This window comes from Megascapheus bottae, chromosome 20 (genome assembly GCF_031878675.1).
Source record: "Megascapheus bottae isolate mThoBot1 chromosome 20, mThoBot2.hap1, whole genome shotgun sequence".
NCBI classification, from domain to species: domain Eukaryota; kingdom Metazoa; phylum Chordata; class Mammalia; order Rodentia; family Geomyidae; genus Megascapheus; species Megascapheus bottae.
Genome location: NC_143528.1, coordinates 37,265,174 through 37,279,821, shown reverse-complemented (window position 1 = coordinate 37,279,821; position 14,648 = coordinate 37,265,174). Strand labels below are relative to the sequence as shown.

Genomic DNA, 14,648 nt, shown 5'->3' with positions numbered 1-14,648 from the left:
ATTCATGCTCAAGTTGGCATGACTTAAAATATAAATGGTGGAAGATGGGCACCCGTGGCTCACACCTGTAATCCTAGCTGAGATCTGGAGATTATGGTTCAAAACCAGCGCAGGGAGAAAAGCCTATGAGACTCATCTCCAATTAACCAGCAAAAAAACTGGATGTGCAGCTCAAATATTCCCCAGATTCTTGCAAGATCAGGCCATTTCTGACCATATGGCTTTAACACTAGAACTAGATTAGTGTTTGGCTTGGATTTCTGAGATGGTTTAGAGCCATGCAGGATCAAGTACTTCCACAGTCATCTACCCTGCTTCACCCACAGGGGCCCTGGCAGCTGTGCCCAATGAACTGCAGACAACAACACACGTAGCCCACCCACCCTGGAAGTGTATTACTCCTCCTATCCCTACCTTCCCACTTGGCCCCAGAATCTTTTATGACTTCACAAAGGCAAAGAGTAATAAAACTGGGCAGACTTGGGCTTTGGGAATACCAGCCACAAGCAACTCTTCTCCTAAGCTTCTCTTACAGCAAATGGCTCTTGCTACTTGTGATTCTGAGCACAGCTGCCCACAAGGCCCTACAATCTGTGGAAGAGACCACAATTCTAATGTTGGTATAACATGAGACCTGAGAAAACCATCTGTGTCTAAATCTTCCCTAGTAACTCAGACATGCACATATATGTGTATATGGATATGGATATATACATATGAGTAGATGCTAGACTATAGAATTGGAGATAAGTATTCTGTCACATTATTGACATACATACATATTCATTCTAAGTCATGTTGGAGCAAATGCCATTGCATTTGTCACCCTATCAGAATAAGATGATGGCATCATACTTAGAAAGTAATGTTCAATATCCTTAGCCATAAAGGAAATGTGGATCAAAACTACACTGGGATTCCACATCACTCCAGTCAGAATGGCCATTAACTAGAGGAGTCAAACTCTGAGACCAATGGTTTTATCCACCATGAAATAGCCTTAAGACAACCAACAAATTAAAATTAAAATTCATGAGAGGTGACTCTACAAGTTTCCAAATTTAGGATTGTAAAGAGATGCATTTCACATAATCAGGAAAATTCCCATTTTTTCCTTGACTGAAGTCTTGGATTGGATTTTTTATTATAAACAGATGGAGTGTGCCTTACATAATGAACTGGTAGAAAGCAAAGCTCATTAAATTATAGGCAGCCACCAAGAATTACAGGAACAGAGAGTTTAAAGTTTTTCTAGAAGGTGTGAGAGCCAGTGATGAGAAACCTATGTGTCAAACCCACTGGATATGTCCTGTGTGACCCAGGGAAGCCACCAAAACAGAGTCTGTCACCTGAGAGAACTCAAAGACAGAGATGAAGACAGGGGCTCCCTTTGGTCACAAATCACATTAGGGGAAACAGGATTGTCAAGTTTAGGCTATTTGTTTAAACTGACCATCTACTCACATTATACACATTTTCTTTTTCTGACCCCTACCCATTTACTTCCAAGAAACAATCAAGGGGTAACTCTTGTGTGCAATTTCAGAAACGGTCTAGCAGTTAGAGTCTACAGACAACACACTATGGTGCATTGTATATAAGAAAAATACTTAATGAATAAAATACCATCCACTTATTTTTTTTTTGCATCTTATTCTCAAATGGATGCTTGAAATAACCCAGAGTGATGTCCTGCCTGCTCCTTCTTTTCTTTTCTCCAAAACCAGGACTCACACTCATTATCTGATGCTTTCATTAGCTGGTGCTGGCTACACCTCCAACCCTATCTTGCTGAAAATTTTCACACAGGATAGATACCCTATGTGCTTATTGCACTAAATTTTCACAAAGTGAATATACTCACCTATCCAGTAACCAGGTCCAGAAACAGAATGGATTAAGGATAATTTTAAAAATTAGCTGGGCATTGGTGGCTCACACCTGCAAACCTAGTTACTCAGGAAGCTGAGATCTGATGATCAAAGGTTCAAACCTGGCCCAGGTATGAAAGTCCATGAGACTCTTATCTCCAATTTAGTGGTAGGGGACGAGTGGAGCAGAAAAGCTCAAGGACAGCACCCAGGTCCTGAGTTCAAGCCCCATGACTGATAAAACAATGGAAGGAAGAAAACCAATAATTCAAGGTCCCATCTTTTTCCAGCACATTCTCAACTTCCTGCCTAGAAGACATCAAGACTTCCCTGACGTCTAAAAACATGGATTAGTTGTACTGTCACAACTGCCTTTGCTTGCTTAGGCTTCTGTCCACCCAATGGGGCTGTGCTGGTCTGACATTGCTTGAATGTCCGTGATGGTAAGGAGGAAGTAGCAGCTGCTGACAGGATTGTTAGACATTACCAAGTCCTCACTATGAAGCATTGTTTACTTCTAGCACTTATTTTCCTAGTGGATAGCTTTTTCCTTCCATGAAGTTCTTTATAGTCTCAACATAAGATGCCGTCCACTGTGTGCGCGAGGGAAACATCTTTGACTCCAGTTGCTTTTCTGATCACACCAAGGAGTCTTTTGGTCAGCAGTTCTTAGTTTTAGTATAGTTATAATTTCTTTCCTCTTTCTCGTGCTGATTGTAGGGTTTGAACTAAAAGCCAGGACACTGTCCCTGAGCTTTTTTTGCTTTAGGCTAGTGCTCTACTACTCTGAACCACAGCTCCACTTCTGGCTTCTTTTGATAGTTAATCGGAGATAAGAGTCTCACTAGCAAGAGCGTAGGCTGGCTTCAAAGTGCAATTTTCAGATCTCAGCCTCCTAAATAACTAGGATTACAGGTGTGAGCAAGTGGTGTGTGTGTGTGTGTGTGTCCCTTTCAGCAATCTCATCCACTGGCCCACCCCTCCCCCATACATTGCAAACCCATTCTGGCAATTTGGGCATTGCTAAGGTCTTTCAATAGAGATGTGCACTTGACTCCATTCCACTTTTTAATCTGCAGGCTGTGTCATCCTGATCAGACGCTGTCCATTAGCAAGCTGTATGGAATGCATCCTATGAATAAATCACCAAGCGCATTATCAACTGAGCACCAGTTATGTTTTTTAACATGACGGTGCTACAAATCATGCTGTTATGAATAATGTAGAGCACACGCATTATTCCTCATGTAGGTAAGCTGGTTGGGAGGATAAGCTCATCCAAATGGATTTGCTAAGTCAAATGTGATGGATGGGAGGCTTTGACTTGAGAAATGGTCTAAACAAGCCAGCTCTATACCTCAGGGCTCTCCTAGAACTTGCTATATAATACTTGCTGGCCTCCAGCCTGTGAGTTTCTGCCTTACCTGCTAAGAACTGGGATTATAAGCATGTTCTACCACACACAGCTGGCTGTAGGCATGAATCATTTCTTGATAGGTTATACAAGATATCACTGAAGTCCTCACACCAAATACAGTACTTTATCACTCCAATTATATCAGACTTCCCAGTATTTTTAATCCTCAGGACCCTTTCTTTAAAGACAGTGTGCAACTGTGCTTTGAGTACCCACTGACTCAGAAAATATATTTAAGGATTAACGTTCACACAGCGTTGCTCAAGTCTCTTTCAAGAAGGAAATCAAGGAACACACAATCAGGCCGTCAGGAGTCACTGGATAAGCCTTCTTGCATTGCCACAATAAAGAGCAGGGACAAGTTGCTATTGACTCCTGATGTGAAGGAAACCTAAAGCTAAGCAGGAACACCTTGGTACTAGTGAGACAGGTGAGACAGACAAGACAGACAGAGCCTCTGTTTCAGGACAACAGCAGTGGATTTTCTGCATGAGATGCAGTCCTATTGCCTCATCCAGGGTAAAACCATCTGCTCCCATCAGAAACCCTGGAGTGAAGTCACAGGAGAGCAAGGTGCCTGGCTCAGCCTTGAATGCTACAGAATGTGGCGCCATCATTTCCTGCTTTAGGACATGGCCGTTAGGTTTGACATCCGGGTCAGTGTGATAATCTGCTCTTCTTCATAGGACACAGTCAGACATCCTCAACACTAGGCCCAACTCAGCGATACTGGTTCTCGAACACACCTGGCTGACTAATACTGCAAGTGCTATAACCAAAGGGTATAACCAAAGACGTTACCCCCACCCCAGGCAAGATGACACCATGTGAGAAGTCAGTGGCCAAACTGTGCAAGCCACAGGGTGTCATCCAGCTTTGTAGGCTCCAAGCTCCGGAAACACACTTCCTCCCCACACTCTTCAAGAGAGGAAGGTGTTCAGTAGCTGGAGGTTATTGATGAATGGATGGATGAATGGACTGGGACTTACTACTTGCAGGGCTGGAAACTTGTACAAGGCACTGTTCACCCACTAGAACCCTATTTACTATAAAACAAACAAACACCTTCTCCCTGAAAAGTCAAGCAGCATTCTCCTCTTGGAAGAGAAACGCAAGCATTCTCTTCTAGGAAGGAAGATCCGATCAAATCAACTGCCCTTCCTAAGGCACAGAGAGAAAAACAGCTGAGTAGAAACAAAAATCTGCTAGGAGCTGGACCCCAGTGGTCATGCCTCTAATCCTCACTGTTCAGGAGGCTGCAGTCTGAAAATCAAGGTTAGAAGCCAGCCTACACAGACAAATCTGATAGACTCTTAATCTCTAATACGCCAGCAGAAAGCCAAAGTCCAGGCGTAGCTTGGGTGGTAGAGAACTAGCCTTGAGCAAAAGCGCCAAGTGAGAGCACAAGGTCCTGAGTGCAAACTCCAGTAGTAGAACAAAAAATAATCATAAAGAAGACAAATCTGCCCCAAGTAGTGTGACACTAGATGCCATTTACTCCTCTGGGCCTCTTTCATCTCCAGCTTGATGGTGTTGGCCGGGAGGGGGGATTTCTACACTTCAGTTTTTTTCAGACTAGGATTTGCTACACAAGAGGGTAGAACTCAGGTTTTTCTCAGGCTTACAACGTTGCCTCATTACTGGTCTCTGGTAGATGTTGGGCACGGTATGCCACCTGGGTCTGGCCTCAAAGAAAGCACAGGTGACATGAAACCTGGCCACTGCAGCCACCCAGAGGGCCATGTGGATGCTCTCTGGCTCACCTGGGCTGGATCAAGGAATCTATCGCTTTCTTCTTGCCTTGGCTGTCTTTAAGAACAGCACCCTTAGGGAGGTGACTTGGGGATCCAGCTGTCATCTGATGTGGGCCATCAGGGCTTCATCAGGCTGGACTGGAAATGTGAGAGAAGATGGCCCAATCCCGGAACAAGTGGGTAACAACTCCAGGGCCAGTGAACAACAGGGGCTCTGTCATGGCCAGAGACTCCAGGGAGACAACACCCCGTTGTGTTTCTTCCTGGCTTGGGAAGTGACTGCCAGCAATTCAGACAATGATTTGAGCGAGCCCTGACCGCCAACCCAGGCACAGAGAGAACCCAGGCACAGAGAGGCCCCGGTCCAAACATCCTTAGAAAAACAATGTCCTGGGCCATGGCCTGCCTCTGACACACCCCAGGCTTGAAACTTACTTCTCAAGAGGACTCCTTAAAGCTCACTATGAAACCCCATTCATGCAGAGGATGAAGGAAGCTCAAAGGATTCCTGAAGTACCCACATCCTTCACTGTTCACAGACAGTGGGACATCTTAGCTGACCCTCTAACTGATCTCCATGAAAATAACAATTCCATTCCAACTCAAAGTACCAGGTTGTTTTATTCTTTTGAAAGTACTGAATATCTTGCTGGGATGATTTATGTTATTGAATACTTTGTGAAAGAAACAATTGGAAAATTTGTTTGCTTTCTGGGAAAATTTGCTGCAGTAAGATTGGATTTTTTCTCTTTTCTTTTTTTCTTTTTTCTTTTTTTTTTTTTTTCCATTCCTGAGCCTTGAACTCAGGGCCTTGGGCTTTCTCAAGGTTAGAACTCTATCACCTGAACCACAGTATCACTTCCGGCTTTTTCTATGTATGTGGTACCGAGGAATGGACCCCAAGTCTTAGTGCATGCTAGCTAGGCAAGCACTCTACCACTAGATGAAACTCCTGGCACCTCTTTTTCATCTTTTCAAACCCCTCAAAAAATTGAAAGCCAGGAAACCAAAAACATTTGCTTACATTTCAGTTAACATGGGTCATAATGAGGTACCTATGAACAACACAAAAATTATGACAAGTCTTTTTAAATTTTGAGACAGGGTCTTGCTATGTATCATGTTGGCCTTGAACTTGCTAACCTCAAGCTTCAGTCTCCCAATGAAATAATTTTTAAGTAACTAATGCCTCTGCTTCAAAGTCCTGCTAAACGTCATGTTCTTCTTCTCCAGTTCAAGTGTGGTCTCTGAATTTTTCTATTTAATTGCTCAGTGTTAAGAGCCTATTTTTTAATTGTGTGTGTGTGTGTGTGTGTGTGTGTGTGAGAGAGAGAGAGAGAGAGAGAGAGAGAGAGAGAGAGAGAGAGAGAGAGAGAGAGCGCACATGGCAGTATTAAAGCTTGAACTCAAGGCCTCACAATCTACAATCTACCTTAGCTTTTTCACTCAAGGCTAGTGGTGTTTTACCACTCAAGCCACAACTCTACTTCCAGGTTTTCACTGGTTCATTGGAGATAATTCTCGAATTTGTCTGTCCAGGCTGGCTGGAACCACAATTCTCAGATCTCAGCCATCTTCCTGAGCAGCTTTGGTGAAAGATGTGAGCCTTCTTTGCTTCTGACTCATACTGCACCAGTGTGACTTATCCAGTGACTCCAAGCCTCCTGCCTATTCTCTACTATGATCCAGCTCTTTCCACAGCTGGTCTCACAAGGCCCCCTTCTCCATGAAGCCTCCACGATAATGCAAATATCCCTTTCATCACTGCCTTCAGCCTTGGAAGGCATGCATAGGGAGGCACTGTCCGAGGGAGGACAGAACCCTCCAGTGGAGAGATAACTGGGCCTGGCCTTCAGCATGGTCCCTATCCTGAGCGGACTGAGAGCCCTGTGCTGTTCCCGCAGCTGGGGCAGAGACTTGAAAATGGCAAAGGTCCCTGTCCCATTCACCAAGAAGGAAGGGGCAGGGGGGCAGAGTGCAGGGCAGAGCATCCAGCACTGAGGGTCAGGAGAGTGGCTATCTGCAGGGAGAGCTGGATGGAGAGGGAACGTCTGAACGTCCAGGAAGAACATTCCACAAGAGGGAGGAGCGAGTGCCAAGGCCCTGAGTCAAACTGTGCCTGGGGAGTTCAGATCACAGAAAGCAAGCCAGTGGGTCTGGAATGCTAGGAGGGCGAGGGAGGCGAAGGGGAGAGCTGCCAATCACCCCACAGGACTTTGGTGTAATCCTCAGTACGGGAGAAGATGACAGCAGAGTGGTTACCTTTCAGATGTCCCTCTGACTCCAGAAGGATCAGAGACAGTAAGGCCAGCGAGAGGGCCACGGCATCAGGAGCTCTGGGAAGAGGGTGCAGGCTGGTGGGGGAAATGAGAACACCAGAGATGATGATAAGTGGAAGTCTAGTGGCTTGTGTCTGTAATCCGCACTTCTCAGGAGACTGATCTGAGGGTGAAGAAATCAGTTGGGGCCAGAAAGTCTATGAGACTCTTATTTCCTACTAACCAGCCCCCCGCCAAAAGCCTGAAGTAGAGTGGCAGCCTGCAGGGAAAAGGGACAATACCCAAGCCCTAAGTTCAAGCCCTAGTACTGGCATAAATAAAGTTTAGAAAGAGAGTAACACAATAGAAGAAGTAAAATGGCAAGCATGGTTCCTCTTGCTCTTTGGGGCACTAGAACGTAAAGGGCACCTGAACACTACATGGTTGAACCACAGCTGAGATGGGGACGGAGGTGGGTGGCATACACAGCCACAGACGCCCTAGCCAATGGGATGGATGATTCGGAACCTGGACAAGGAGAGAAAGCCATGGATGGGGTGGACGGCCATATTCACTGCTTGGGTGTCAGGAGTGCAGTGGGTGCCAGAGGCAGATTCAGTGGGCACTGGCAGCTCCCTTTCCTCCTTCCCAGAAAAAGCATGTCCTGGGCTGTAGCATTGGCTGGCAACAGTGACCCCCTGTTCTTCTAGTTCTGTGACCTTTATTTTCTTCTTTTTCACTGACCAGGGTACCAAGCTCAGGGCCCAGGCATTGTCCCTGAGTTTTTTTGCTATCACCTTAAGCCACAGCTCCACTTCTGGTTTTCTGGTGGTTAATTGCGGATATGTCTCGTGGACATTTGTGCCCGGACTGGCTTTGCATCTTGATCCTCAGATCTCAGCCTCCTGAATGGCTAGGGTTTCAGGGTGAGTCTACAGTGCCCAGAGTACCCTTTGTTCTTCACAGTTGCTTCTTTCTATGGCAAGTGGGGAAAGGCAGACAGGGTTTCCAGGGAGAGTAAATCGAGAGGACAGGCAAGAGGAAGGCCACATCACACAGAGGAAGTCCCACAGCCCATGGTCTGGCACACTTGTGAAGGGTTCCTGGACAAACACCAGGGAGAGGCACTTGGCACTGCCCTGGAGGAGAATCTGGCCACTTTATCTGGAAGTGGGCAATAGTCAGGCATATGCAGTGACTGCAAGGCAATGCTCAGACTTGAGTCTCACTATCCACCATGCTACTGAAGTGACTGAGAACCCTCAGGGAATCCTTGACGTCCATCACAACTCGCCAAGAAGAGAGAAAAAAAAAAAAGAAAGAAAAGAAAAAGGCTGTTTTAAATCTCTACAGCTCCTCGCTGATCCTAGCTCCGCAACAAGCTGAGATCTAAGGAGCTCAGTTTAAAGCCAGCTTGGGCAGACACATCCAAGGGACTCTTATCTCCATGGAACCACCAAAACGCTGCAAGGAATGCTGTGGCTTAAGTGACAGAATACTGGCCTTGACCAGAAAAGCCAAGCAGGAAATACAAGATCCTGAGTTCAAGACCCAGGAATAGCACCAAAAATAACCAATCACTATAAAACAAAACAAAATGGATGTGTGAACAAAACATAATCTTAGGAGCAAAACTTTTTTTTTTTTTTGCCAGTCCTGGGCCTTGAACTCAGGGTCTGAGTATCATCCTTGTGCTTTCTCAAGGCTAGAGCTCTACCACTTGAGTCACAGCACCACTTCTGGCTTTTTCTATGTATGTGGAACTGAGGAATTGAACCTGGGTCTTCGTGCATACTAAGCAAGCATTTTATCACTAGGCCAAACTCCTGGTCCTGGAGCAAAGCTGTTTTTCAAAAACACTTTAGAGTATGGCCCAGTGCTGCGTATTCATTCATCACTTTAACACCAAGCTCGAGGGAAGGCAGCTGGATTCTCAGACCTGCCTCTGCACCACAGCTGTCTGCCCACACCAGCCTCTTTCCTTCCACCTGCCCTCACCTGCTGCTATCCACATCTGACCTGGAAACAGCCCCCACCCAACCAAAGTGCACTCGGGCCAGTGACATTTCAGGATAACGTGGTGGGGGGCGTGTACCTCTTCTTCCCAGAACCTTGGGGGTTCCTTCAGGTGAACACAATGGTGTGGGAAGGGGTGAACAGGGGTTAGATCTGTGCTGCTGCTCAGATGGTCTGTAACTAATTAGCCATGGGTGTCTATTTACAAGGGCAGGCAAAAAGCCACAGTTGCACTAGTAGCTCCTGAAATCCAGCCATCATTGGAAATCCTTTGTGCTTTCTACTCATTCAGAACTCTGGTAGCTGCTACCTGTCATCAGATCTTGTTGTTTGATGCATTAATAAAGTAGTGCACATATTGCATGTCAAAAGTAACAAGGAGATTTTGAATACAGCAAGTCACGTTTGCCATCCTTGTCTGTGACCTGCTTGGCAAAGGGGATCTGCCAACCGGGAAGGCCAGAGTCCCCGCTGGGAGCGATGAGCTTTCTCTGACACCAAGTTCTTCTCTCTAAAAAGCAAACTGGACCTGTCACCCGACCCCCTACCCCTGCAGTCACACCTGACAGCATTCACAAAGACCCAGAGTCCGTGTTGGATGTAAATCTGCATACAGCCACACACTGCGCTCACTGGGGCCAAGCACAGCGAATCCACAGAAAGAGCTAACAGTGAAAGCAAATACTTCCCAATCTGCCTCCTAGAAACCAACCCTCGAAATCCCAACATGCCATGCCATGCTTACTTGCTCTGCAAAGAATCCATAGCCAGCACAACCTGCAGCTGTTGTCGACCTAAATAGCTCACGCCTGTAATCCTAGTTACACAGGAGGCTGAGATCTGAGGGTTGTGGTTGGAAGCCAGCTCAGGTAGAAAAGTTTGTGAGACTTTGTTTCCAATTAACCAGCAAAAGCTGGAAGAGGAGCTGTGGCTCAAGTAGTAGAAAAAGCCTAGTGGGAGCATGAGAAAGAATATCAATGTTTGTGAAGTAATGCACCTTCTTTCTGGTGAATATAATGTAACCCTTCTATTAATTACAATAAAAAATATATGGAAGAAAAAAAAGAAAGAAAAAGCCTAGTGGGAGCTCAAGGCCCTGTAGAAGCAGATTAAAAAACATATTAAAAATTTGCAGTGAGTTGCGCATTTATCATTAATATTAGATACAAGTGTTTTTATACCTTCATATCCTCAAAGAGGAGAGGAAAGAGGAAAAAGTAGGAGGGGAAGAGAAGAAAACACAAGATGAAGAATGGAGAGGCGTTCCCTTAGCACCAAGGAAAAGCACCTGTTGCCAGCACTCGGTTCTGCAAATTGCCTAGTGGGACATCCAACACTCTGACTCTTATAATCAAGTCTATCCATGTAGGTGCAAATGATACCGTGCTCAAAGACTGAGGCCTCCCAAGCACACTGTATTTCCTTTCCCTCAGAAAAATCTAGGCTATGTCAGAAAAAGCCAAGAGGGACACCAAGAAAACAGAAATACAAGTCACCAGTGTCCAAGGTGAAGCCCTAGCCTTGAGGACAAAGAGCTCAGGGACAGCGCCAGATCCAGAGTTCAAGCCCCATGACTGAGAGAAAAAGGGAAAGGGGGTGGCACAGACTCACAGCTGGCCTGGGGAGCGAGTGCCATGCCCACAGGAGGCCTTGGGAGGCAGTCTGATCCCACCCCTGGCACGCCTGCCCCAGGCTGGGGCAGCTGGCACTTATCACCACCCCTCCAGGTGGCTACCCTGAGGCTTCCTCTGCCAGACCTGTCCCTAGCCAGCAGTAGCAACACCCGAAGCCATCCCTCCAATTGCCCACCAGATTACCTAGGCCTTGATGCCATGTCTGTCTCATGTCTGCTCACTTGCAGAGCTAGGAATAAAGTGTGTGCTCTCACTTCCATCTATCCAAACAAAACACGACTCATAGCGTGGAAGAAAAGACTGTATACTAACAGGAAAAAAACTGCATGAGATCTCCAGAGGTATCAGGTTATCTACTTTCGAACAGCAGCCCACGACCAAGGGCAAGCACATGCCCTCTTCACCACAAGGGCCACATTCCAGACTCTTCATGCACGCTTGACACCTCAGTGCAAACTCTGTATCTCCTATATTATGTCCTGTGGGCTTTTTTATTTATACATTAGGCACGTGAACGGATTAACGATGGGTAGCAATAAAATAGAAGAACTGTAACAATATATCCCAACAAAGATAGGAGAGTGTGTGTGTCAGGGCAGGTAACTGTGGCTACGGAAAATGAGCAGGTGAGGGGATCACTGAGCTGACCTAGCACAACTGCGTGACAGGGCTGCAATCTGCAGCCTTGAGTCATCGTGCCAGAGTCACTGATAAGGCTGAGCCAGGCCATACAACCAGGCATGGCACAGTGCGTAGATAATCAGGAAGCCTCGGGAAGATTTAAGAAGCTCTCACCAAAAAATAAACTGGAGCCACCCATTGATTGGTAAATCATGCTGGTCATTTTAGCTACTCAGGAGATTAAAATCGGGGGATGACACATTCCAATTAACCACCAAAAAAGCCAGAAGTGGAGCTGTGATTCAAGTGGTAGAGCACCAGCCTTGAGTAAAAACGTTACGGGACAGCACAGAGGCTCTGACTGGCAAAAAAAAAGCAAGTCAAAGGCAGCATGGGAATAAACTGGACTCTGGAGGAGCCTCTGAACAGGGAAGAAGCACAAGCACACACCCACCCTGGTAAGTATACTGCACTGTGTGCACAGGAGACTTAAAACAAAGGCCTGAGAGAGAATGCTGCTGAAGAAGGAAGCCCTGTGATAGGAACCCAAAAACAGCTGAGCTTCCTTTTGGCTTCTGGCTTAGGCCAGGAAAGGTTTCTGAGCCCGAAGGGGAAGGGAAAAGACTGGAAGATTTTTCTCTGCTAGTGGATCCATGGTCAGATCCTCTCCTAACAGAAGGCTTTGAGTTCAAACTATGCCATAGGGCCCTTTCAGGAGCACTGTGGCCCTCCAGACACAATCTAAATAGTTTCACTTGACTAATGATAAGAGATAAATATTAAACTGACTGGGGAGGGGGAGGATGGATATTACAGAGAAAATAGACTGTTCCTATGTCTCTGAAGATAAAATGTAACATTCTTGGAATTGGTTTTGTATTCATAACACCCAACTCATAATATTTTGGGGAACAGCTTCTAACCTAAAAGAGAATCGATAACTGTGTTGCAATTAGAAATTAGTCACTGACATCGAACACACACACAGACTGCATTTCTTAGAACATTTCCCTTGCACCCCACCCAGCTGGCACCCCAGTGTGGGTACCCCGGTGTGAGCTCCCCAGAGCTCTGGAGCCTCAGGACTAAATCAAGACCTGCATTACCTAAGAGCAATGTGTGAATGAAAAGAAAATTTAAATGTAAAGGGAAAATATGCAGGTTCACGATCTAGATCCACGTAAGTTGTAAGCGTATTATTTTAATGCTACAGAGACACCCAGAGGTGCTGTGTCTGCAACTGGCTTGGCTGTCAAGAGTAAGAATGATGACTGGGGGTGGGGGGCCGGCTTGCTCCCCCATAACCAGGAGGTGGGGCGGGGGGAATAAAGTGCAGTAAAAGCTGAAGCAGGCCCAGAGAACGAACCCGAGCGAGTGACACCATCCTCAGCGCAAAGTTTACCCTCCGAGGCCTAAGTGGCACGGTCCTTCACCCGAGGCCGACCTGGCCCCCGGAGAAGCGCGCGAGGCGCAGGCTTCCCACCTGGGTCGAAGCCCCCCAACACCTCCTTTCTGGATGCCAACCCCAGCACAAGCTGCCCCTGGCCACCGCGGTCGCAAACGTCCCCGCGCTAGCACCGGCTCTGTCGCCGTCTTCGGTGAACTGCCCCGTGGCGCCCCACGCGGAAACTCGGGGCTCGGAGGCGGCCTGGCCCCGGGGGTCCGCACGCACCGCCGGGGGACCCCGCCTTCCGTCCAGCACCCTTTCCCTGCGGCGGCTCCGGCCCCTGGAGAAGAGGGGGGGCCGCTCTCCACCCCCCCACCTTCTCCTTTGAGGGCGTCACAGAAGAACCTAAGAATGGCAGAAGACCCGGCTTCAAGACGCGGGGTCCGCGGGGTCGCCGTGCCGCCGCCGGCCGCCCACCGCGGGCACAGTGGACCCCGGCGGGCGCGCGCGGGCGGGCGGTGGGGCTGCGGGCGCGCCCCTCGCCTCGGCGTACGCCCCTCGCCTCCGCGTCCCGTCGGAGCGGCGCAGGAGCCTGGGGTTCCCGCCCCGGCTGCCGCTCCGAAGTCCGCGGCACTTTCAGCCAGCCGCGATCCCCAGCGCGGAGCACGTCCCCCGCGGCGCCCCAGGGAGGAGCTCCGCCCCCGGGGTTCCCCAGGGCGGCTGCAACCCGAGCGAAGCCAGAGTCCCGGCAGCGCGGACCCCAGGCGGCCGACTTTGCGCGAGCTCGTCCCGGCCGCTGCCCGAACTTGGCGGCGTTCGGGTGCTCTCGGGTCGGTGGGGCGGGGCGAGCACTCACCAACCCCGTACTTCTGCCTCTTGGTCGGGATCCAGCGGGCCATGGCGGCCACCTCGCCCCGCGGCGACGACTGCGGCGATGCTACAGCTCCCCAGGCTCCGGCCACCCCCGCGCGCTCCGGCGCGCCCCGGCCTCTGCCGCCATGTTTCGCCAAAGTTCGCCGAGACCGCGCGGGCCGACTCCGCGCCCGGCCGCGCCGCCCCGCCGGGACTCGCTCCCGCCCCGGCCCGGGCCCGCCCCGCCCCGCCCCTCGCCGCGCCGCGCAGCCCGCGGTCACCTGCTGGGCCGTGCGCGCCGGGCTCGGCGCCGCCCCGGCCCCTCCCGCTGGCCGCGCCCTCTGCGCGCCCCGGCCGCCCCCGATCCGCGGACGCCCGGCCTCTCCCGCTCGCCTCCGCGCTGGGCAGAGCCGCTTCCGTCCCGCGATCGCCGGGGCCCGCGGGGTGGGCGTCCGGAGTACGAGCAGCGCTCCCGCCGCGTGCCGGGACCACGGGGAAGGCGAGGGACCCGGTGGGAGTTCGCTTCCCGCCTCTGCGGCCCCGCCAGGGCTAGGCTCTCAGCGCGCCTAAGCAATGTTTGCGGAATGAATGAGCGGAGAACTTTGCTAGACGCCCGGCGATCGGAAGCCCACCGGGGTGGGGGTGGCCACTGCAGGCCCCCCGCCTGCATCCTGGGAAGCTGACCCGTTTTCTTCCCGCACGAGGGGGGGCTCGCTCCAGGCGGACGGGCTGGAAGTGTGCGACCGTGTTTTCGGGGATCCCTCCGCATGCAACGTACTTAGCCCTGATGTGCAGGGCTGTACCCCCAAGTCCTGAGACCCCCTCCCCAAATGAAGCG

The 14,648-nt window shown here is 49.5% G+C and overlaps 1 protein-coding gene across 1 annotated transcript in view; it reads right to left on the bottom strand.

Annotated features, from left to right (window-relative positions):
* Dock5 (dedicator of cytokinesis 5) overlaps nt 1–14,039 on the bottom strand; it is a 134,117-nt gene extending 120,078 nt beyond the window's left edge. Inside the window, exon 1 of the mRNA XM_090353619.1 lies at nt 13,815–14,039. Coding sequence (XP_090209745.1) covers nt 13,815–13,857 — 43 coding nt within the window. The 5' untranslated portion in view covers nt 13,858–14,039. The remainder of the gene's footprint in view (nt 1–13,814) is intronic.
* Between the last annotated feature and the right edge of the window lie 609 nt (nt 14,040–14,648).